This window comes from Blennius ocellaris (genome assembly GCF_963422515.1).
Source record: "Blennius ocellaris genome assembly, chromosome: 4".
NCBI lineage: Eukaryota > Metazoa > Chordata > Actinopteri > Blenniiformes > Blenniidae > Blennius > Blennius ocellaris.
In genome coordinates this window covers 17196185-17218415 of record NC_137653.1, presented here as the reverse complement: position 1 = coordinate 17218415, position 22231 = coordinate 17196185, and the positions used below count along the sequence as shown (strand labels likewise).

At 42.5% G+C, this 22231-nt stretch overlaps 3 protein-coding genes across 3 annotated transcripts in view; all 3 read right to left on the bottom strand.

Moving 5' to 3' along the window:
• chchd6b (coiled-coil-helix-coiled-coil-helix domain containing 6b) overlaps positions 1 to 8817 on the bottom strand; it is a 60636-nt gene extending 51819 nt beyond the window's left edge. Inside the window, exons 1-4 of the mRNA XM_080494675.1 lie at positions 8617 to 8817; positions 7721 to 7820; positions 7437 to 7491; positions 5951 to 6107 (exon numbers count right to left, since the gene is read on the bottom strand). Of these exons, the coding sequence (XP_080350801.1) occupies positions 5951 to 6107; positions 7437 to 7491; positions 7721 to 7820; positions 8617 to 8700 (396 nt within the window). The 5' untranslated portion in view covers positions 8701 to 8817. The remainder of the gene's footprint in view (positions 1 to 5950; positions 6108 to 7436; positions 7492 to 7720; positions 7821 to 8616) is intronic.
• A 3042-nt stretch (positions 8818 to 11859) lies between these two features.
• On the bottom strand, positions 11860 to 18167 carry tpra1 (transmembrane protein, adipocyte asscociated 1). The gene is made up of 11 exons (XM_080494529.1): positions 18030 to 18167; positions 16525 to 16708; positions 16228 to 16360; positions 15909 to 15995; positions 14946 to 15018; positions 14053 to 14132; positions 13843 to 13953; positions 13675 to 13735; positions 13168 to 13270; positions 12966 to 13046; positions 11860 to 12242 (listed from the first exon to the last, which is right to left on the bottom strand). Exons 2-11 carry the CDS (start codon positions 16695 to 16697, stop codon positions 11978 to 11980), a joined length of 1167 nt encoding a protein of 388 aa, XP_080350655.1. The 5' UTR covers positions 16698 to 16708; positions 18030 to 18167; the 3' UTR covers positions 11860 to 11977.
• Positions 18168 to 19247: 1080 nt separating this feature from the next.
• Positions 19248 to 20774, bottom strand: trim107 (tripartite motif containing 107; the record flags this gene model as incomplete). Its single annotated transcript, XM_080494390.1, has 1 exon — positions 19248 to 20774. The coding sequence occupies one exon, from the start codon at positions 20772 to 20774 to the stop codon at positions 19248 to 19250; it is 1527 nt and encodes a 508-aa protein (XP_080350516.1).
• Between the last annotated feature and the right edge of the window lie 1457 nt (positions 20775 to 22231).

Sequence of the window (22231 nt, the reverse complement as noted above, 5' to 3'; positions counted from 1 at the left end):
ACAGCCTACAGCCTCACACAGCTTCAATCAAGACTTTGCAAAATAATTTTGGCATGATTAGCATAGTGAGCAATTTCGATCGTAAGCAAACGATGGCAGATTTGACAGCAGTGCCGTCTGTTAATGTTGAGTTAGTGGGAGTCAAAGAAACGTCACCCCCGGGTTTCGAACACAACATTAAGTATTGAGTATCAAGACAAGATGACGCAGGAGGAATATGTAATTGGTCATGATGACAATTGTTGCCGGGGTAAATAAACTTCTTGACAGCCTAAACAGGTTGTAGTGGTTAGCATGTGCCCTCATTGTAAAAAAAAACAAAACAAGGAAAATCCTTAGATTGATCAAAAACGCGCATTTAAGGCACTGAAATGCCCATAGGTGTGAATATGTCTGTCTGTCTGTCTCTGTGTCTGTGCTGTGATGGACTGGTACCCTGCCTCTCTTCATCGTCAGCTGGGACTGGCTTCTCCGACAATTCTTCATTCGAGTTTACAATATACAATTTCAGCAATTTCATTAATTTTGTTTTGCAACACCTGACAATATCTGCCATATAACTAACGCTAACTCCTTCCCTCTGTATTAAAAAAAAAAAAAAGAAGAAGCTTGGTTGTTACAGAGACAGTCTGTCTTGCTTCATTGATTTTATTATGTGATCTATTCACACGTATCAGTTTTCCTCTATTGCTTGCCGACACCTTCTATATTCTTCACTTCAAAAGCATGCGCCGAGATTTATTAAAGTCTGCTAAACAGATCTAAATTAAACCAGATGCTGTTGTTTATCGCTGTTTTTCATTGGAGACAGCAGATAAAAGACGGCTTTTAATAAACAGGACTACGAACATTCACCCACGGCACCACCCCCCCCTCCCACCCCCTCGCACACAGGTATGCAAAATCTATTCTGTTGCTCATCCACCTGGAGGTTTCTGAAATCCAATAGCTTAAAGCAGATGCTTGTTATTGTCTGAATGTGTACGTGTGCGAGACACTCAGCCCTGAATACCTGTGCATTCTAATTGCATTTTACTTGGAGCAGAAATGACACCTCTGAGGTGGAGAGAACAGGCAGGGGGGGGGGGGGGGGGGGACAAACACAGGAGGTGCTAATGAAAGAAAGGAGAGGAGAAAAGACAAGGTGTTAATGTAACTTGTCATCTCCTGCGTGTCTTGACTCCAGGTGCCTCTGTTAAATATAGTTTCAGAATGCGAAGGGATGACGTGTTGAAAAAAGCCGAGTTGGATCCACTCCTTGGGAGCATCTCTTTTGTAGATGAAGTGAGAGGTCCCACAATTATGAGCCAGAGGAGGAGGGAGCCAGTGGAGAGAAAGAAAATGCAAGAACACAACAGATTCACACTTTTGGCTGCAAATTAAAAACTCAGAGGCTCTTTATAGTATAAATACAGTAAAGAAATTCTCACTTTAACTCGCATTTGAAGGGAAAATGCAGGGGTCGTTGGCTCCACCATACTGTCCCTCTCACATTTGCAAGTACAGAACTTAATTCAATGCATTTTCATTGTCAACGTCTGCTGCTGTGACGACATTAATAAAAGAGAGTAAATTGTGTCGCAAGACCAAAAGAAGTGCGAAAGCTTTTTCTCTAACGTACCACCAAGCGGCATGCAGACCGGGCAGCAAGGACACATGGAGTATCACGGCAACGCAGGAAACATGGACAGAATCCAAAAATGTGATCGGCTAATCTAAATGGAATCAACCGGCAACCACCTCCTATATCTGCTTTAGCCAGAGTGGGGTCACAGGGGGGTTTAGCCCATCCCAGCTGACATTAACCAAGAGGCAGAGGAAGATTATCACAAGACTTAGAGTTAGCGTGCTTCCGTCTATTGTTTCGTCCTTAAAGGCGAGACGCATTCACCTATACACAAGTGCGCATTTACGGTCAGTTGACTCACCAATTACCCCGAAAACGCCGATAACAGGAGGGGGCTGAGGTACCCTGACAAAACCCATTCTGCTTGTGTCAAGCCCAGTCCAACACCTCAAAATTACCAGTGAAATTCAGTATATTACAAAAAAAAATATTTCAGTTTTCATCATCATTGTGGACAACTTTCAAACTAAAAGATAGATTTAGCACACAATTCAATCAGTTGCCTTTTGAGGGGAGAATAACTTAAATATGGAATATTTTCTTCTAAAAATGTTAAAATTGTATTTCCCCACCTCATTAATAAACACTTTTTATTCACATAAAAATGACTTCACAAACTCTGAAGAAGGAAATGCCACACACGGGGAAAATGTGAACTATTCCAAGGTTCAGAGCTTAAACCAGTTACCAAGAAAACTAGTGCAACAAATACCAAAGAAAAGTGATTGGTGAAGATGGTGTTCCACCCTCCACTTCAGCAGCCCTGCTTGATCCCTTCTCTGTAAACACGCCACGTTTCCATCCACAGGTTAGCAATAAAAGCTGCCGATACTCATTTGGGGATTTGAAGCAAGAAGAGTTTAAGAAGCACTTTGAGGTTTAAGGAGCACTTTGAGCTCTTCACATTGAGATAACAGTCCACACTTGGCTCAACGAGAGAGCGAGAAAACCGATGCTCGAGTCTCTGACAAAAAAAAAAAAAAAAAATGCACATTACAGTCTAAAATGTTTAACAACTGAGAATATAGTATTGACTGAACTGTGAATGAACCTTTGCAAGTAGATATCTTCCTGCCGCAGACACACACGTCCCCCCCTGATGTGAATAGCCAGTTCAATGCACAGGTATGCATATGCAGAAACACACACAGAGATAAAGTATGCACTGTCCCAGGGGTGGTGGTGGTGGTGGTGGTGGATGTAGATGCGGAGGTAAATGCGAGTGTTTGTGACAGGCAGCCTGAGGCAGTGTGGGGAGCAGCTCGGCTCTCCCGGCAAGGTATCGCCTTCACACCGCCCGCACCGCCTCCCCGCCCCCAACAATAACACAGTGCCTGCATGCTGGGGAGGCCAGAGTGCATGCGGGGTAACAAGGAGGGGGGGGGGGGGGGGTCGTCCATGTGTTTGTGTATTGGTGTCACAGTAGTGCGTGTGTGGCTGCGTTTTTTCCTCAGAGAAATGAGAGCAGCTCCCAAACTACTTATGCAGCTTTTAAGGCTTGGTGGTGGTGGAGGAGGTTGGGGGGGGGGGGGGGGGGAGAAAACTTGGTCTTTGGGCCCCCAGCTGTGTTGCTGCTGGTTGATGCAAGGTCGATAGAAAATGCAAAAGAAGAGTGGGAAGCCCACCTGCTAAGCGCAGAGATTTGTTACTGGAGGAGCTTTTTAAATCAGATTCATGAGTTCTTTGAAGCTCTTTATAAGTCCAGCCGATGCAAGAAAAACCGGGATATCTATTTTGTATAATCGACGTCGTGAATTCTGCTACGTTAAGATTTGGGCAGAATAGGAAATGAGACAGTAATGGCTGTGTGTTTCGACGGTCGGACAGAGTCGGAGGTGAGACCCAATAAGAAGGACAGGTGAGAAAGGGGAAAAGGTGGGAAAGCAAGGGCAAACACTGAATCACATGCTGTCTAGACTTCTCACACGTCTGCAACAACTGTGTCATCGCCTATCATAAAAGTTGAGTTTGTTTTTTTTTTTGTTTTTTTCCCACCAGCTTCAAAGTAGCGACGATTTTATGTTTTGCATTTGTACTCTTGACAAACTCTCAGGATCACATATTTCTGAAGCCGACTATGAGCCATTACACCATTGTGCCAACCACAATGAACTATTAGTGCCGAAATTGACACACTCATTACCAATGACAGCCTCGCTTCAACACATACCGTCGACTCCAGCCTATCACTGACACATTTAGGATCTGCTTCCACCCAGCACACACTGTGGGGCTTTATTGACTCGTCATGACAAAAAAAAAAAAAAAAAAGAAGAAGAAGAAGCAGAAAACAAGGCTCTGAGGCACAACTGCTCAGTTTCTCATTGCAATGCAACATTATTAAACATTGGGAGCCGATATCAGTGTAAGCTAAGCCCAGCAGCTTCATTCAGTATTCATTACAGCTGGTTGGCACACTGAAAGGATGCTGCGGGACAAATCAATCACAGAGGGGAGAGGAGGCGGGGGGGAGGGGCGGCGTGGTGGGAAATCTACAGTTTCACATTTGGTTTAGTTGTTGTAGGTGAATCAAGGGAACGGAAACATCTGAGAATGACTGATAAGCAATGGGTTGTCGGTTGTTCACATGCAATGCTGACAAAATCCTCCACGAAAAAGTGCAAATGATTTCCTTAATCAGCGCATCCATTTCTGTTCCCACGGGTCATTAAGTCGGAGTTCACACTACTTTCAGTCTGGCTACCCCGTCCCCCCAAACGATAAAGTCTGGGTTCAGTAGCCCTATCTCAGTGGAGTTTGCATGTTCTCCCTGCGCATGCTCATGTCAAGGAACTCTACGAATAAAAAAAACATGGCGTTTGAGGAAACTATCGATTTTAAATGGCCAATACAGCTACGGCTTCTCTACTTCGAATAAGCTTGGCTAGAAGATTGATGACCGTGATAGGCCCCAAGCCAGTATAACAAACACATAGACACACAGAATATATCCTTTCTGAATACACAGCCTGCCCTGGAGACTAGCTTAGTGTCACAGATTTCTTCTTCTTCTTCTTTTTTTTTCTTTTTGTCTTTCAAACTGCTAAACTGTCTCACTGGCTCATGCCTCCGTTTCACTCCCACACACTCCGCTGTTGATTGACTCGTCATCAATCCTCTGAAATCTTCTGAATGTTGACAGCAGTATGTGGTGATAAGCACGTCAGCCACGGTGACAGCGAAGAATTGTGACAATCAGACAATCAGCGCAATTATTATAATCAAAACCATCCAAAGAACCAAAAACTTTCTTGATGATCCGTTTGTTTTGGGGGGGGGGGGGGGGGGGGATCAGGCTGTTGCTGCAAAACTGTTGATACAGAGGTGAAGATATACCATCCATACTGTAAAACACAATGTTTCTTGGTTTTTTTTCCTTCATACATGTGATACTGCATCGTTCTAAATGCAAAGCAAGATTTTTTTTTTTTTTTCCAGGAAGATTAGTCTGAAAAGGTGAGATTGTCTTATATTCAGAGTCTTGTTTGTATTCCACGAAGAAGTAAACGTGTCTCTATCATCCAGGTGACAATAACCTAAAAATAGAGCAATACAGTGAGGACCTGGAGAAAAAGTGCTCAAAAGAAGGTCAAGTCACTCAGCTGCAGGAGGAGTCATGATGGTCACTTGAATCTGATGGTATCAATGCAGCTGAGACCCATAACTGTCAGGAGTCTCTTTCATTGTCCTGCAGCCTCTTCTGAATCACTGTGAAGGATTTGTTTTTTTACGTTGTGTTTTTTATTTGCCCTCCAAAACGTTTTTGTAAATCATGCCTCCATGGTACTCCTCCGATTTAGGATAGATATATATATATATATATATATATATATATATATATATATATATATATATAGAGAGAGAGAGAGAGAACACCATCGTCAAGGCTATACATACAAACATACATACGTCTGATCCTTGCTGGTGTACAAACTTGTGTTATTTATCAATAAAGCACTAAGGCTTTAATATATCTCAAATATACTTGTCCCTCACGAAGCACTCAGTTAAAGTCTGCCGACACGATATCTCAAACTGTCTGATCGTGACCCCACCCAACCAATTCCCTTGAGGACCGGGAGTAAAAGTAGTTGCCGAGTTTGACCAGTAGAGGGAGACATTTCCCACAAAAACACAACGTGAAAGAGTAACTGCTGCTTTTAATACTTAAAACTGAATAGATTCACAGTGGAAACTCAGAAAAAAAAAATATAAATAGAGATAAAAGTTAAAAAGAAAGTTGTGGCCACAACTTAATCTTCAATACTTCACTCCAGTAATAACTGTGCACTCCTGGTACAGACGCGGAAGTGCTTCACTTACCAGAATCTTCGCTTTCTCATGCTCCTCATGAGCCTTCCCTTTCTCCATGATGAGGGCAGGGGTCATCTCATCCAGGCCTGTGGCTGCTGCAGCATCTCTCTCCCTCTGGGCCAGTCTGGCTAACTGTTCACGCACCAGGGCCTGCTGACGCTCAAATCTAATGCCGGGGAAAAAGAAGAGACCAACTCTTAACCTTTGACATTTCATCCAACCCGTGAGATTCTCCTCAACATGCAAGTTAGCGTTGGAGCAGAGAGACACCGCTTCTGAAAAGAAGGCACTAAAATATTTTATGGATGAAGCCTTCGGAAGCAGTCACGTTTGCCTTGATTTGTTCTCCACTGGCGAGCAGAGATGATCTGTCTGGTCTGACAGCTCTGTTTGGTTTAAAATGTATTTATACCTGGAGACAAAACTACTTAAAAAAAATAACAACAACAAAAAAACATGCCGTACAACAAGACGACATCAGCATGGGTAATGAAACTTCACAAACACCACACAGCAATGCTCTCTGGTCCAGAGTGTGTGATTGGTCCATTCTGGATTATTGACCCCAGCTTGGCGTGGCTGACGCGCTATTCGCTATTCGGCGCCACCTTGTGGTCACATTCGGCTCCTACAACAATATTTCCAACTGCTGCTCATATGGAACAATTGTCTCATTTCAATATCAACTCTGAACACCAAAGTTAAGTTCATCATGAATTAACTAGCCATGTGTTCACAGACACAAAGTTCTGCGAACTGTGAACACAGGAAGTTCATAATCCTGCATTAAAACTTACAAAACTTCCATAAAGTCAAAACAAATTGTTAAAACACTTTAGCTCAGTAATTCAAATCAGTGGCATATTGGACATAAACTCCTATCTGTCACCCAGGTCTGCATGAAGATTATTAAAACTTAAGATTACTTGAAATTCACCCTAATTAAAATCCACCAATGTTTAGTTTACAACAGGAAATGTAAATGGCGACAGTGAGTGAAAGCTGCTGGACTGGCGAATGTATAAATCCCCAGAGGCCCAGGAAGCTATACGAGCATTCCTACAACAGAGCAGCATGCCAGTCGTATAAATCAGCACAGCTGGTGCCGACAGCTCACTCAGCTCGTATATGTTCCCAAATAAAACTGTACATTACCGTCAAGTGTATGCCATTCCATGAATTTGCCACCTCGTCAAGCTATAAGATGACTTTGTCAACACTTGCATTATAACAAATTTAAGAATATAGACACGTTTTATGGGTTGTCCCACATGCAATGAACTAAAAGCGCTTATTTATTGACACATCAGTACTTTCAGAGTCTGATTTGTGTATCATTATGAACGTTTCCAAATTCAAAAAATGGAAGATTACCGTTTAAAATGAGAGATTTCAGATAGCCGGGAGAACAAAATAGTACAAAATGATAAAGGTGTTCTTTAATAAAAAAAAATTTTTTAAAGGGACAGTGACATTTAGAACGAGGAGCACCTACTGTTTTCGCATTTCTTCCTGCGTTTCTGATGCGGAGGGTCCAGTTGGTTTTGAATCTGGGAGTCAAACAGAGACGTATCAAAGTTACAACCTGGATCAGTTTGTTTTCTAATCTGCTACATTCTGACCCTCTCATGTGAAAACCGTGTTTGCAAACAGCAGACAAACACAACTTTGATGAGATCCAAATGAATGGAAATAACAAATACAATGCAACGAATGCCGAGTCAGACTGCAAATGAGAAACTCAATTCGTAAAGGAAATAGTGTCTGAGTGACACGTACTTGGCGGAGGTTTTTTAGCATCCTCTTCAGTCTGGGGGGGCGGCTTGGTGTTGTCAGACCCCGGAGAGTCCCTCATCCGCTGGAGCACATGGTCTGAGAGCTGGAACAGGACAAAATAATAGATTTAATTGTTCATTATCAACATCTGTAATCGGTGCAGTAAAACTGCAAACAGAAAAACATATTTAGACATGCAGTACTGTGTGCGTGTCTGTGTGTGTTTGATAAACAGCAGATAACAGGCTTGCAGGCTGTGCGGGCCTCTTTGCCCACATGTGACCAACACAGTCTACGTTCACTGTCCACTCTGAAGGACACAGAGAGACACACTAACTCTAAGGGAAGCTACTAATTCTCAAATTACTGGAAATATTACCTGAACTACATGTTCATGATAGGGGATTGTGTTTTGGTGTTGAGCTGCACTTTTAAGTTCTAACATTTTGGATAAAATGTTGCCAGGTAATATGTTCCAGCAAACTCAGCAGTCCACTTCATAATCCCTGTAATATACATCCTCAATATGGAACATGGAGTTGAATTAAAAGCCGTTTGCTGATCTGAGGCCAGCTGTGATTATAATGTACATGCTGACATGTAATAAAGAGTATCAAAACATTGACCTCTGATATCCTCCACTGTGTAGTGTTACTGCTATTAATAATTAAAGGTCTTGTTGAGTGCGGTCATGTTTTTTATGGTATTTACTAGTTGGAGCCGAGTTATTGTGGTGTTCAAAGCGAGCTGTCATGGTGTTAACCTCCAGACGTCAGGCAGCCGGTGACTTTACTGACCCGGGTTCAGTTGAGGACGTGGGACCGGTGACAGATCCCATAAAACTCTCCGTTCAAAGCGACTCAAACTCTGTGGGTGAATTCCACCCTGGACACATTTACCTTCACCCCTTCAATGACTGTGACCTTCTCCTCTTCGTTCAGTCCGAACGACACTGTCCGCGCCGTGCTGCCGTGCGCTCCCATTCCGAGCGGCCGTCTGTTCCCACCGAGGCGGCGGAGGTTCGAGTCCCGCAGTGAACGGGAGACATGCAGCAGAGAGCGGCCGGAGGAGCCGCCTTAGCCGCCGCTGGTCAAAATACTCCAATAAAGGTCATTGCGGCGCTGCAGTATTCTCACAGCTCATTGGCTGGATTAAACGATTCGAGTCCAATCATTCGCGGTGGTTTAATCGCGATGGGACGAGGGGCTGATGGGAAATGTAGTTCAATCCGAGTGTGGCGGATGTGAGGTTGACAGTCGTCCACATTAATGATGATATCGCAATGACGTCGTGGAAACTACAAAACTACAAATGACTTTGGTTATCACCTGGAAACCGACATGCATATTCCATGTTAATATAATATATGTATAGTTATAGTTATAATAATTTAATCATTTATTATTAAATTATCCAATTATTTTCGCTGTCAAAAATGTCAGTGAAATGCATAACTGCCTTCATCGGACACCCCCTAGAATGTTGACACATTTACCCTTTTTCTAATTTTGCAGAGGAATTATATATAAAGATATTTAATGAATGACAGTTCCCAGTTCCCAGAATGGACAGACTAGTTGGATATGACAGAAAGACTACAATACGTCAAATAACCACTTGTTACACTCAAGGAACATCTCTGACTGCAAAACATGTAAAACCTTGAAGCTGGTTGGCTGCAGCATCACACCGGGTGTCACTCCTCTCAGCTAAAAGCGACAAACTGAAGTTGAGACTTCACATGGAAGATTGGAAATCATTTGCCTTGTCTGATGCATGTTGATTCCTGCTGAGACATTCAGATGGTAGGGTCACAATTTGACAGAAACAACATGGACAGCATGGACCCTGCTTTGTATCGATGGTTGAAGTCGTCGGTGGTGTTGTGGTTGTTATTTTACTGGCACACCCTGGGACACTTTTAGAATCAAGTGAGCGTCATTTAAACTAAACAGCCAACCTGGATATTGTTACTGATCATGTCCAACACATCGTCTGATGGCTGCTTCCAGCAGGATAACAAATCATGCTCGAACGCTCCAAAAACCTTACACAGGTTTTTTTTCCACATCAGGAGTTTATCGGACTCAAAACAGGCTCCATAGTGATCAGATTTTAAATTACAAATCTGCGGGAAATCAGGGATGCCGTTGTTCCAATGAACCAAACGTCTCATAGCACCTTGTGGAACTTAGACTGGGTAAGAATTAGGCAGTTTCAATGAAGGTAAAAGGATTTAGGTATAAAAAGGCCTAATGTTTTGGCCAGGAATGCATTGGAACATTGAAAATACATGGTTTGTTCTTACGCTGAAAGTAGAAAATCTTCATCAGGGAAAATCCAAGTTATTAACCATTCCTGTGCTTAGGATAGTTTATTTTGTACAATTGATTTAATTATGTGTGAAAAACACAGAGCTCATTAAGATGTTAAGTTTTGACGAATATAGATGGCAAGAATCGAGGTGGAGCAGAAAGTTTAGAGGCCCGGACCGTGTTGGCAGAGAAACAAGGGCCTATGAAATGTTCAAAACACAAAACAACTGATAGTAATAAGGTAACGGCTGATCAGTTTGTAATAGGAAAGAAAAAAAAATGGAAAGAGTTCATGGTTTATTTTTTAGTTCATGGAATGCTCAACACATGGCATTAATATGAGCTGTACAATCACTGCTCTTAAATAAGATAATTCAAACATCAGTTCAAGAATGACTTCACCAAATCTGTCGTGGATCAATGGAATAATATCGCAAAGCATCACCTGAGCTCAGGTCTCAATACTGAAAAGAAAGAATGACTCCTCAGTAATAGAACGATAATCAGCACTGACGTTTTATACCAAGTTTACCGAAGTGGGGGAAAACGCTATGAACTCTTGGAAACACACACGGTGTTTAATGTATTGTTACTTTTGAAATTAGGAGAAATAAATGTAGCCGTATAGTTCCTGCTTACAACTCACTACCACTCATGGATACTGATACAGTAATTCACCCATACCAAACGTACATACATTACATTGTCATGGCAAGATGAAGAAAATACAACATGAGGTGGTTTTAAGACTTCCGTCATTGTAATACTTAGGAGGCAGAACGGGTACTGAGCAATGACAAAGGAAATGAAAGCAAACATTTAAAAAAGAAAAAAAAAATAAGAGGCAAACTTCAGATTCTTGCCTTTGTCCAGTAATTTCCAAATTGTGTAAATACCACAATTTAAAATAATTATATTCCCCCCCAGTCAATTTCTGTCACGTGATGTTTAGGGTAGAAAAACTCTGCTAATCAATATTTTTAAAAAAGCAGCAAGCAAAGTAAAATAATTTATGTTGTCAAAGTATGTTGGGAAAAAAAAATCGAAGTATGTTTGAATTGTAATATGCAAAAAGGCTTCTACAGACTTGAATCTCACACATTACTTAATGTTGAAAGCTGAGGAATGTTTAGCTTTTTTTCTGAGGCCGGAATGATTTGTTTTGGTAAAAGAAGCTGAAACAAAAAGAAAAAAAACAACAACACATCAACATGAAAAGCAGAGATTAAAATCTGCTATCAAATAATAGTTTGTTCCACAGTCTGTTTTTTGTTTGTTTTTAAGCGGCAATCCCTGCAGCCGAGTTTCTATTTTACGGCAGCAGCAACACGCGTCAGGCCAATACTTGGTCACTGCAGGGACGGCGTCTTCATCAAAATGAATCGACAGTTTTCAGTGCAAACCAGCTCAGTCACAAATCTAACACAAGGCCACGCATGTCAAAAACGGGAGAGCTGCTGTTACTCGAAGCCTTGACGGGGAATGTACAAACGGTCGTCACAGTAATGCGGTTGCATCTGGATCTGGGACGAACGAGTTGGTTCTTGACGCTGGAAGTGGGACAAGTCAGTGAGCGCCCACGTCTACGGATGCTGTGGAATAGAATCGACATGAGGACCGCCGGGGCCACGGCGGGCGGCAGCACTCCCCGAGTGGGGAGCTGTAGCAGCACTGCACTCTGGCAACAGCGTTACAAAAGCAGCTGCTGAAGTCACAGTCCACCCCAGCGAAAGGTTAGCAAAGGCGCCTCCGTAAAGGTCCCTCGTTAATGTATTCTGGCGTCAAAGCAAAAAAAAAAAAAAAAAAAAAAAAAAAAAAAACCTACACTTTCTTAATGTCCCGACGGCTTTGTTCCGCACTTTCTGGCCACCTTCTCGGATCGCCATCCCTTCCAACACACCTCTCATGCACACACAAATCAGGCTGTCTCGTCCCCTTCAGCCTTTCACACGTTGATGGGTCTCCAGTTGTCCGCTTCGACGCTGTTAATGCTGCTGGACCCATAGGGTCCGGAGACCACGTCGTCCAGGTACGCTCCGACGACGCGAGAGCTGCCGGGGCCGTCGATCTGGGTGGAGGAGTAGTACAGGCCCTGGTCAGTCAGCTCCTTGCGAGCCAGGCTTGCAGCGATCGTCGGGGGGAGGTGGACGTCACTTTCATCCGGCTCGTCCATCTGCGACTTGTAGGAGAAGAGGATTTTGGGCTCTGAACTGCAGGAGAGAAGGAAATGAGGGGAGAAAAAAAAAAGGATTTAAAAACACCACAATCCGGCGTCATCAACAGAAAACCAGCACAGGTAATCAATACTAATATCTTTAATATGCGAGTGACTGTCTCTCTATTTGTCTTGTGATAAAATGGTGACCTGTCCACGGTCACCTTCAGTTGGAATCGGCTCCAGCATGTTGAATAAAGCAGTGAAGCTGAAGGGTGGATGTGAGAACTCTCTCACTGCTTTCTAACAACAAGCAGTAGCGCCATATAAGCACCAACACATGGAGACTTTTGATCAAAGATTGAAGGATTAAAATCATTTAAAATGCTTCAGAAAAACATTGGCAGGAAGTAAGAAAAAGACTTAACGGGCACAAAAACTGCCATGTCAAAGGATTTCTGCAGCCTTTAGCGTGCATGTTTTAACCAATTCCCCTGGTAGCTTTGAAGCCAATACCATTAAGACAGCAGTAGAGCAGTAGAGCAGTAAGCTTTCAGCGCTGCATCACTGATCATTGCTGTCATTTGCTGTTCAGTTCTCTGTGTCAATATTGTTAGAATCCATACATGCACTGCAACAGTGCGGACTCTGGTGATCAGTTTTATTGGAGTTAATGTCTTCTTCACACTTTGCAAGGTCGCCTCACTGATCCACTTTTGGCCCGTGAGCCACTTTAGGGAAATACTTTGTGTTACTTGAATGTGGCGTGATCACATACCCGAAGAAGCCCTTGAGGAATGTAACATAAATGAGCGGAGCAAAGGCCGAGAAGTACAGGAAGGTGGTGGCGTCCACACAGCTGTTTGAGAGGAGAGAGAACAGTTTCAGAAAAAGCTTTAGAACATGCACCGACGCACTGAATCACTTCAGCGACATCTGTGATAACGATATGCACCGATATGTTGTGGAGTGATACCGACCAGAGTCCCTCTATAACTCCAGCACACAGCAGAGCACTGCCCAGGCCCTGGACCAGGTTGAGTAAAGACAGGATGGCAGCGTACACATAGAAACTCCTCTTTGCTGAAGAATTGGAGCAAAACATGAATCAACAGAGAGCAGAACACACGCTCAACCACATTAGATCATTTACGGGCTATTTGCACAACAGAGAGGGCGACACGCTCTCGCTGGTATGAAGTTTTAATTCCTCCTTATTACAAGAAAAGTAAGGTTGATTAATTAAACAATCTCTGCTTTGTTTCACAACTTCAAATGATCAGAGGTATTGGACAGGGATAGCTGTCAATGCAACAATTACAAGACGAGAAAAAAAATCATCTGATGCGTCACACCCGATGGTGAAAATGGGTAACACAGATAAATGTCAGATGATGGCAGGTACCTGAAGCACAATATCGTCCCACATTCCGGTTTTAAATGTGTACATTTCTCCAATTTAAGTCTTTGCTGAAAGTCTCACTTACAAGGCAGAGATATCCGTTCCCTCACTGGAGTTTTAGGCAAGATCACAATCAAGGAGTATACCTGTTCAAGGAGACAATCATCAGTTAGTTGTGGGAAAAAAATAATAGAAAAACAGTTACCAAATGTGGCCCAATCTGACTTATGTCACTGAGTTAAATGTCGCTGACCAGGAAGAAGAAGCAGGAACTCGCCAACCAGAAGTGGCGTCCGCCGTGACCGTAGATGTTGAAGTCTTCAGCTGACAGGTGGCTGTCTGGATACAGGATCTCCAACGTGCCCTACAGCGATCAATCATTTACTTCAACTTGCATTGAGGGGGAGAATGTACGCAAGTTTGCCAACAAACAATATCTAATCAGAGTTGTATCTGCGATTACCTGTGTGATGGAATAGCCCAGCGCCAACACAGCAGTAATGGCCAACACACGCTTTATACTGGATTTGCTCTCCAGGTGACCTGAGATTGATGATACAGGAGGATTTAAATAAATTATCATTACATTGCAACTGCTGGAAAGTACAGAGAAAATATGTCGGTGCAAAAGCAGCACAGAGGAGAGCGAGGAAGACAAAGTTCATTGTGAAATGCAAATATTACAAACTGTTCAGTACGCACTTCCTCAATTATATTACTCAGTAGAAAATGGGGGAATACCAACTAAAACAGAGCACAACCATGGTGCACACTTAGAATCAGAAAAAACAACAACTCACAAACCAAAATACAGAATTCGTGTACAGATAAGTCAGTTATAGATAGGTTATAAGAAATTATCTTTAAAGTAGGATTATTTGCTCTTGTGGTTTGGTTTTGGGTAACAAAAGAACATCAAACCAAGTAAATGTATATTGTGTGGTAAGTTGCAGAGGCTTTTATTTTAAAGTAGTATATATAGTACTGAGGGAAAGGTAAGACAGTTGCTCACAAAAGCCTCTCCTAATCCAGTTTTCTTTTTTTCTGCCACAAATAATCATTAATGTGGTACAATGATAGTTTGTTTTGGTTGAAATTTGTTTCATGTTGCTTCCGAAGTTTAAAATTTTCATTTATTTTCTACATATGTTTTCTCTTGACGTTGTGTTTTCTATATTAGAAACAAAAACAAAAAAAAGTCTGAATCAAAATCTATAACAATACTTCAATAACCCACAGATAACAGAGGTTTACCATTTGTACCTAAGACACATGGGATTGAGAAAAAAAAGAAGAGGTTTCGTTCAGATAAAAAGTAGAAACGTTACTCAGTAAATGAGAACTGGAACAACTCACCGAAAGCCAGCCCCAAGATGATGACACTGAGCTCAATAGCCAGTAAGAAGAAGCGTGTGATTTCCCACAGCACCTGAAGAGAAACAGACTTGATGAGAGGCTGCGTGCGCTGTGCTAAAAGCAGCTGCGTTGTGGCACGTATTGACCAAAGACATGTACAACAGGTCAGATCAAGCTCCAATAATTATGTTAACACCCCCCCCCCCCCCTCCCCCCATGGTGGATGAGGGCTGTGAACTTCACAGAGCTGTCTGGTATGTGAGGAATGTCAGCATGTCTTTCCTTTTAACATGAAAGGCTTCACTGCTATCAGGCCTCCTCCTCCCCTACATTCAAGTGACGGCGATATACTGAAGTAAAATGAAATAACAGAACAACAAAAAATGAAATTGATCCGAGTGTCTTCAAACAAAGCCGTTCCAGTTCCAGGAAGCACGAGCATCTCGTGACAAGGGAAAGTCACACAACATTCCCAGCACGAGTACGTGACGACAGACTTCTTCAAAGCAATAAAATGTGAAGCCAGAAAATTGGAATTTGGACAGTGGCTTTAAATATGTAACATCAAATCCTATTTAGTTAGTTAAAGTTAAAAAAAGAAATATTTAAACTGGTAACAAAGGGGGAAAAAAGTAGTTATATAACCAAAGAATACATCTTATTGCTAATGTGTTCGTCCAAATCCAACACTGGATTTAGTTTAGTGCCATATATTTGAACATTGACATGCTCAGTGTAATCAAAGTGTCTGACATTGAGATAAAGACTGACATTTTTTTTTCAATACAGTCTGCTGATAAACATTAAGTAGCGTTGCCCAGCTTTTATCAGAAAACGGGACACAAGTAAACAAACCTTTAACCGACCCACTGGCCACTTTACACATAGGATGAGGTGTCCCATTATGAATTACATGCAAAAACCTATTCAAAAAAGTGCTCTTTATGCATCATGGAGACTCACTTTGTCAACAATGGTGGCAGCACTGGACGCGCTAACGGTCATAGACACGATTGCTCTGGTGATCCCAACTGCGGCCACGACAAAAACCTGGGAGAGTGTACACGACATGTCACACCACAATCAAACAATTTGCTGGCTGGATGACATCGTTTCCTGAAGCAAAAGTTACTTCACGCTGATAACACTAAACTGATACATTTTTCGAGGTTCAATACAACAGTTCAGGAAAATCAATGTTTCTCATAACGGTGAGTTGTAGCATGACATCAAGCTCAAAATGGCAAACTCGTCATTATAACTTGATTTTTTCGTGTCCTACCAGCAAGTAAAAAGTGACGAAGATGGGGCTGGAGGTGAGTCGGATCTTTGCTCTGGCTGAAGGCAGCTTCCACATCAGGAATATAAAGAAGGCCACATTAGGCACAAGCAGCAAAATGTCCCAGAACCGCACCCTAAGACACACAGGTGAAAAGAATAACACAGGTCTGTCTGGAAAACAGCAAAAGTCTGAACATGTATGAATTGGTCAGTTCGAATAAACAGTAAAGCCGCTCACACCAACATTTACATGTTTTTTTTTTACACCTTTTCTTGTATAATCAGGGCTGGCGGTTACCTGGAGTCACCAACGTCCTCATAGAGAATCTGCAGACATTTGTGAGGCTTGGTGATGTTGGCTGCAGTATCCTGCTGCCAAGTGGGAAAAGATGACGTGTTTTCCAATGGAGTCGGCGTGACGCTGCCATTGTTCTGAGCAAATCCAACCACAGCAGTCACTGTGGCTAGCATCGTGTCTGCACCTGGAGACGACAAGTTTCAAAATGTATATTTTATTAACTAAATAATCGGTTTTGCTTATTCCCCAAAGATGCTTTGCTCATTATGTCACTTCCCATCCTTGTAAATATGATTCTTGACATTTTGATGACAGTCGATGGTGACTGAGGTCAGACCGAGGTGCAGTGATTAACAGTCTTGTGATCTGGACTTCTGCATGTCGTCCCACCCCCCAAATCTTGCTAAAACAAATTGTTCACATGCAAACATAAATACTGTACCAATGCCACTTGGGATATGCCTTCATGATATACTTGCCTTAAATCAGGTTTATACAGTGCTTATCATTCACAATCCCTTATTGTCCTTTTCAGTTTTGTATGCAGTTCATACAGTCTTTAGCCACAGATCCTGATCCCAATTCCTCCCGATCGCTTTCTTGCTCAAGACCAGCAATATTTATTATATTATATTCTGATGTTTCCAGAAAACAGACAATGATCCACATCAACATGCCCACAGTTTCACCACCAAACTTGTTGAACATGTAATTACCTGATCTTTTGTGTTTGTGTGTGGGATTTCCTCCTGTCGACATTAATTAGAGACTATCGCTGCAATGTAGACATGAATGTGTGTGTGTGTGTGTGTGTGTGTGTGTGTGTGTGTGTGTGTGTGTGTGTGTGTGTGTGTGTGTGTGTGTGTGTGTGTGTGTGTGTGTGTGTGTGTGTGTGTGTGTGTGTGTGTGTGTGTGTCTTTTGAAGACACACAAACAGCGACTGAAAAAGCAATGTTCCCCTTCAGTCAGAAACATTTAGGACATCAGGGGGCTGTGGTGTATAAAGGGGGACCTGCCACAGCTCCGATCCCTTTAAAAATCATTATGTAACGAGGCAGGCTGCTGCTCCGCCAGCCACGCGTGGTGCCATGTTTACAAGAAAGTAAACAGTAAAACTAAACGAATCCGAGCAGTGTTTACTTACGTCAGGTCACCGGATGGACAGGAGGCGAGTTGCAGCAGATTATCTAACGCGGGTGTCGTAAATAAAGCTGGCAGGAGGACAGATTTATATTAGCAGTGGTGAGTGTTGATCACGGCCCGACAATCTCGCTTTAATCCCAACAGGCAACTCAAATGAACTGTGATGATTTCCTTGGCGTGAACTGCGGCCGGAGTAACTTTCGACTTAGCTGATTGAACAAATGCAGATATGATGACAAGTGTTGGAGCTGAACAAAGCTTCCTATTAGACCACACGTAGCCGAGCGGATCTAGTTAGCTTCAAAACAAACGTCCGCCCACAAGGCTGCGAGAGCGGCGGGTTGTAAACATCAACATCTTACCGGTTCTGAAGACTCAATCCACGGCCAGGCTCCGCTGCGGGACCGCGAGTCGCTGATACGGCTTCCAGGAAAGCTTCAGACGCTGTCAAACCCGGTGTTACCGCCGACTGGTTCGCTTCTCGGGGACATGGCTCAGTTTCAGACTTTCGTTAAGAAATTTCCCGTGTGGTCACCTGACGCGAGGCGACGTCACAAGTCTCGCGAGATTTCACCCGGAAGTGGGTTTGCTTCTTTAAACGGTTTTAGAGTTTCAAATTAAGGAATGCATTACGCTCTCGCAAGCCCATACAAAGCGTGTGTGAAATGACTCGCTGAATCACATTTATCACATATTTTGCGATATTTATTCCCCCAAAGTGCAGTAGAGCGCCACAGTAGGGCCTTTCTCCCTGTGGCCATCACACTGTATAATTCTTCTTTGTAAATGGGGTTTGCTGTGCATTTCTGTTCATTTTATTTTTATATGCTTATACTAGTCTAATACTATGATAATAATATTTAATATTACTTTCGATTTTAATTAACTTTCAAAATGCAAATAATTTTTTCCATGGATTAATAAAGTATTTCTTTCTATTCTATTCTATACAAAGTGAAAGCAAGGACACACGTTTAAGTTTCCAAAGCATTTTATTTTAATTGAACAACCATGTATCACATTATTTCGAGCGCATTGCTGTTTTATAGCAAGTCAAATATTTTTCATCTCCAGGGCCTTTCAAAACTTCACACTCTTCTGACCTCCTTCCCATCAGCACATTTGCACAAATGCTTATATTCAAACTCTTCCCTCTGTTCATCTCACAACCAATTGGGGTGAGGAGTTCAACCCTTAACTCCTTTATCCCCCCAGGCCTCAGCAGCACGGATTCACTCCCTCACTTCAAAACAAAATTAGAAAGTCACCTGTTCAGCCTACCTCACTCCCTTTGGGGAAACTTGAGTCGATGTATGCTAACCATGTACAATTTGTATTGTAATCTAGATTTGACTATTTTACACATTTTGTGTTCTATTGTACTTGTTTTATATGAGAATCATGACAGGCACCCTGAAAGACACCCATACAATAATAATTTGCAATAATTATATTATTATTATACAAGTTAATGCCACAAAATCGAGCCACTGTTTGGCTATATTCCTTTGTTATACAGATCAGGTGATGTGTTGAGTATTTGTCACTCAATGTGACAATTTTTGAACAAGCGCTCATCATTATGAATAAATAGTGACATGGGCTTTCGGGTGTCCCGACATCATCCTGTAAGCAAGGTGCACTGGTTCTGTCATGCCAGCCTTAAACGTATACACATGAGTCTTCCCACTGGTGGGGCTGATGTTGTAGAAGCTCAGTGTTTTGGTCTTGAAGCTCAGCGCGATCTCCAGCCTGCATGACATTGTGGTCTTCTTCAGTGGTACACTGTGGCCCCGGTCAAAGGCTGACAGCAGATTGTTAAACCACATGAGACACCAGGAGCTCTGGCTGCTTTCCAGTGCAGACGGCAGCCCACTACGTGCCAGCTTCTCACTGTGGCACAAACCAACGATCCATGGAGAGCCATCAAGCTCCACCTCCCAGCGATGATCGCCTTCAGAGAAGCTTTGGGTGCTGAGGACTTGGAAGAAGCTGGTGAACCTTCGAGGAGAAGATGGGTAGGGCTGTTTGACCGCGGTGAAAGTCACTTTCTTCAAGTCCTCTGAGAGAAGAAGGTTCGGATGGACTGTTTCAGGGTCAAAGGTCACCTCTGATGGGTTGATGGTGTTCCGAAGAAAGCGTTGAATCACTCCGAGTCCTTGTCTCAGCTGTGTGTTCATGATTTCCATCTGGGCACAGGCTCGTGCACAGTTTATTTTTGCCTCAACGGGATCCTCGTTCTCTTTTTCTCCAATTGGTTTGGCGATCAACTCCACAATATGAGGTTGTAGACTTTGCATCTCATCAGTAAATGCTGTTGCATCATCCTCAGTCAGCAGGGACTCTGCTCTGAGCATAGCTTGCCTCAGCTGCTTGGTCAGTGCAGAGGCTTTACTGACACGACTGCACACAGTGGCCTCGCCTGGGCCTAACTCCTCCTCAACCAGCTGAGTCACCTGCTCACAGTAGCCCTGCGACAAATCCCTGATCTGTTCTAACAGTTTGGATACTTTCCCTCTCAGCTGAGCATTTGTGGCGGCCAGCTCCTGGTCCTTTTCTTTCCTCAGGACTTCCTCTGCCATCTCTAACTTGAGGCTCAACTCAGTGACTTGAGATGCAAGATTAAACTTGGGTTTTGACATATCCACACTGTGACTGTGACTGTCTTTGTGACTGCTCTTTTCCTGTTCAATAGAAACAGCCTGCTCTGTGGATGTCGACCCAATCTGAACTCCTCCCGCTGCACTGGCACTCTCTCCTTCATTCTCTCCAGCTGTTACTACATCCTCAATGCATTTTGTATCTGAAACTTCTGAATCAGAAAGGTTTGCAGCAGAGGTAACTTTCCCAGCTGCAGTTTTGTAAGTCTCTACAATGCTGCACATTTTTGTGTTTCTCACAAGGGCTGTGGTACAGTGGTACTCAGCCTGGCACTCTGGGCAGCTGTGCTGGTCGAGGCCTTCTCCCATAGTCTGAAGACAGTCAAAGCAGTAGAAGTGACCACAGGGAAGAGAGACTGGCTCAGAAAATATTTGTAAGCATATTGGACACGTCAGTTCCATCGCCAAAGCTGTAGAAGGTTGTGCTTCATTCTCACTCTGAAACATGATGGCAAGAGCTGTCAAAGAAAAAAAAGAAAAAAACTCAAGCGTTAACCTTTTAAAGTCCACAATAAAGACACGTATTAACTATTCACATCAATCACATGTTTCCACCAAAACTGTGTATTTGGAAATATGAGCATGAAGATAGGTAGTTATTTTGTAAATGGTAAACGTATGCTTGCACTCAGAATTGTTGTTGATTCAATCATTTATTAGGCACTTATTGAAATAGCTTGAAAATCACAACTCCTGGGGTTTAAGGAAGGGTTTTTAAATCATTATTGTGTGAATAGTTAGGAATATTTATATAGGTTATTAATACATAATAAAATCAGTTTTGAGGTGTAAAACGGAGTTATTCCAGAATCTCGTGTAAAAAAAAACCAACAACACATAATGTCTTATCTGCAATATTTTACAACTAAACATTAGATTTGTTTACACTAGGACAGTGCACACAATCAAAAACTTTCAAAGTATATTCACCAATGTTCCACTGTTAAAAGCAACATCCTTGTGATTGAAGTTTAAATTTAAATCAAAAGAATCTTCATGACTTGACTCGAATTTTTCCAAACTTAATGTATGGCAACACTTTTTAATAACACCGGCATACGAATGTGTGTGTGTAAAATAATGAACTAATTCTGTGGTAATTCTGACACCGAGTTGTCGAGGTTTTATTGCTGCTCTCGAAACTGAACCCAGGAAGTACAGGACAACAGCAGCAGGTGTTGGCAACGTAAACAGTGGAAGTAGAAAATCGAGTCCAGCTACAAATTGAGGCGTAACGACACAATAGCAGGCACGCACAAACTATCGTATAATTACATTTAGGAATGGGCAGGAAATAACTAATTATTCAAGAGCGCTGCTGCACATCGCTGCCTGTTGATTTAAGTTTCGATTCACCACCAGCAGCCCCCATCTGACGCACAAAACAACGTGAGCGCAGAACATCAAACCTCCATTATGATCTTTATCGATGACAAACGTCAATGAGAGACTATTTATTGACCATATTGGTGAGGGAAAAAAAAAAAAAAAAGATGTGATCGGAGTTTGGAGACGTACCTGCAGCCGCCGTCCTGTGTTCCTGTTTAGATGGAGAGTGATAACACACTGGGTCAGGCCCTTTCCGCCTCCCACCCACACGGGCTCACGTGTCACCACCACGCACGAGCAAACTTTATAATGATTATATGAATGTACTATTTGTGAGCAGTCTGTTTGATTTGTGTTTGATAACACTGCTTGGGTGTTTGCTCTTTGTGCAACAAAGTTTTTTTTTTATTAAAAACGGGGGAAAGAAAAGAAGCAACCAGCAGTGAGTCTGGGGCATAGGTGGACTGAATGGATGTCTTTAAAAGGATTAGTCGGTGCTTTATGTTGAAATGTCAGCTCCACAATCATTGTGCAAGTTTGAAAGGATTGATTGAGGTTGAATGTAAATGGCTCCA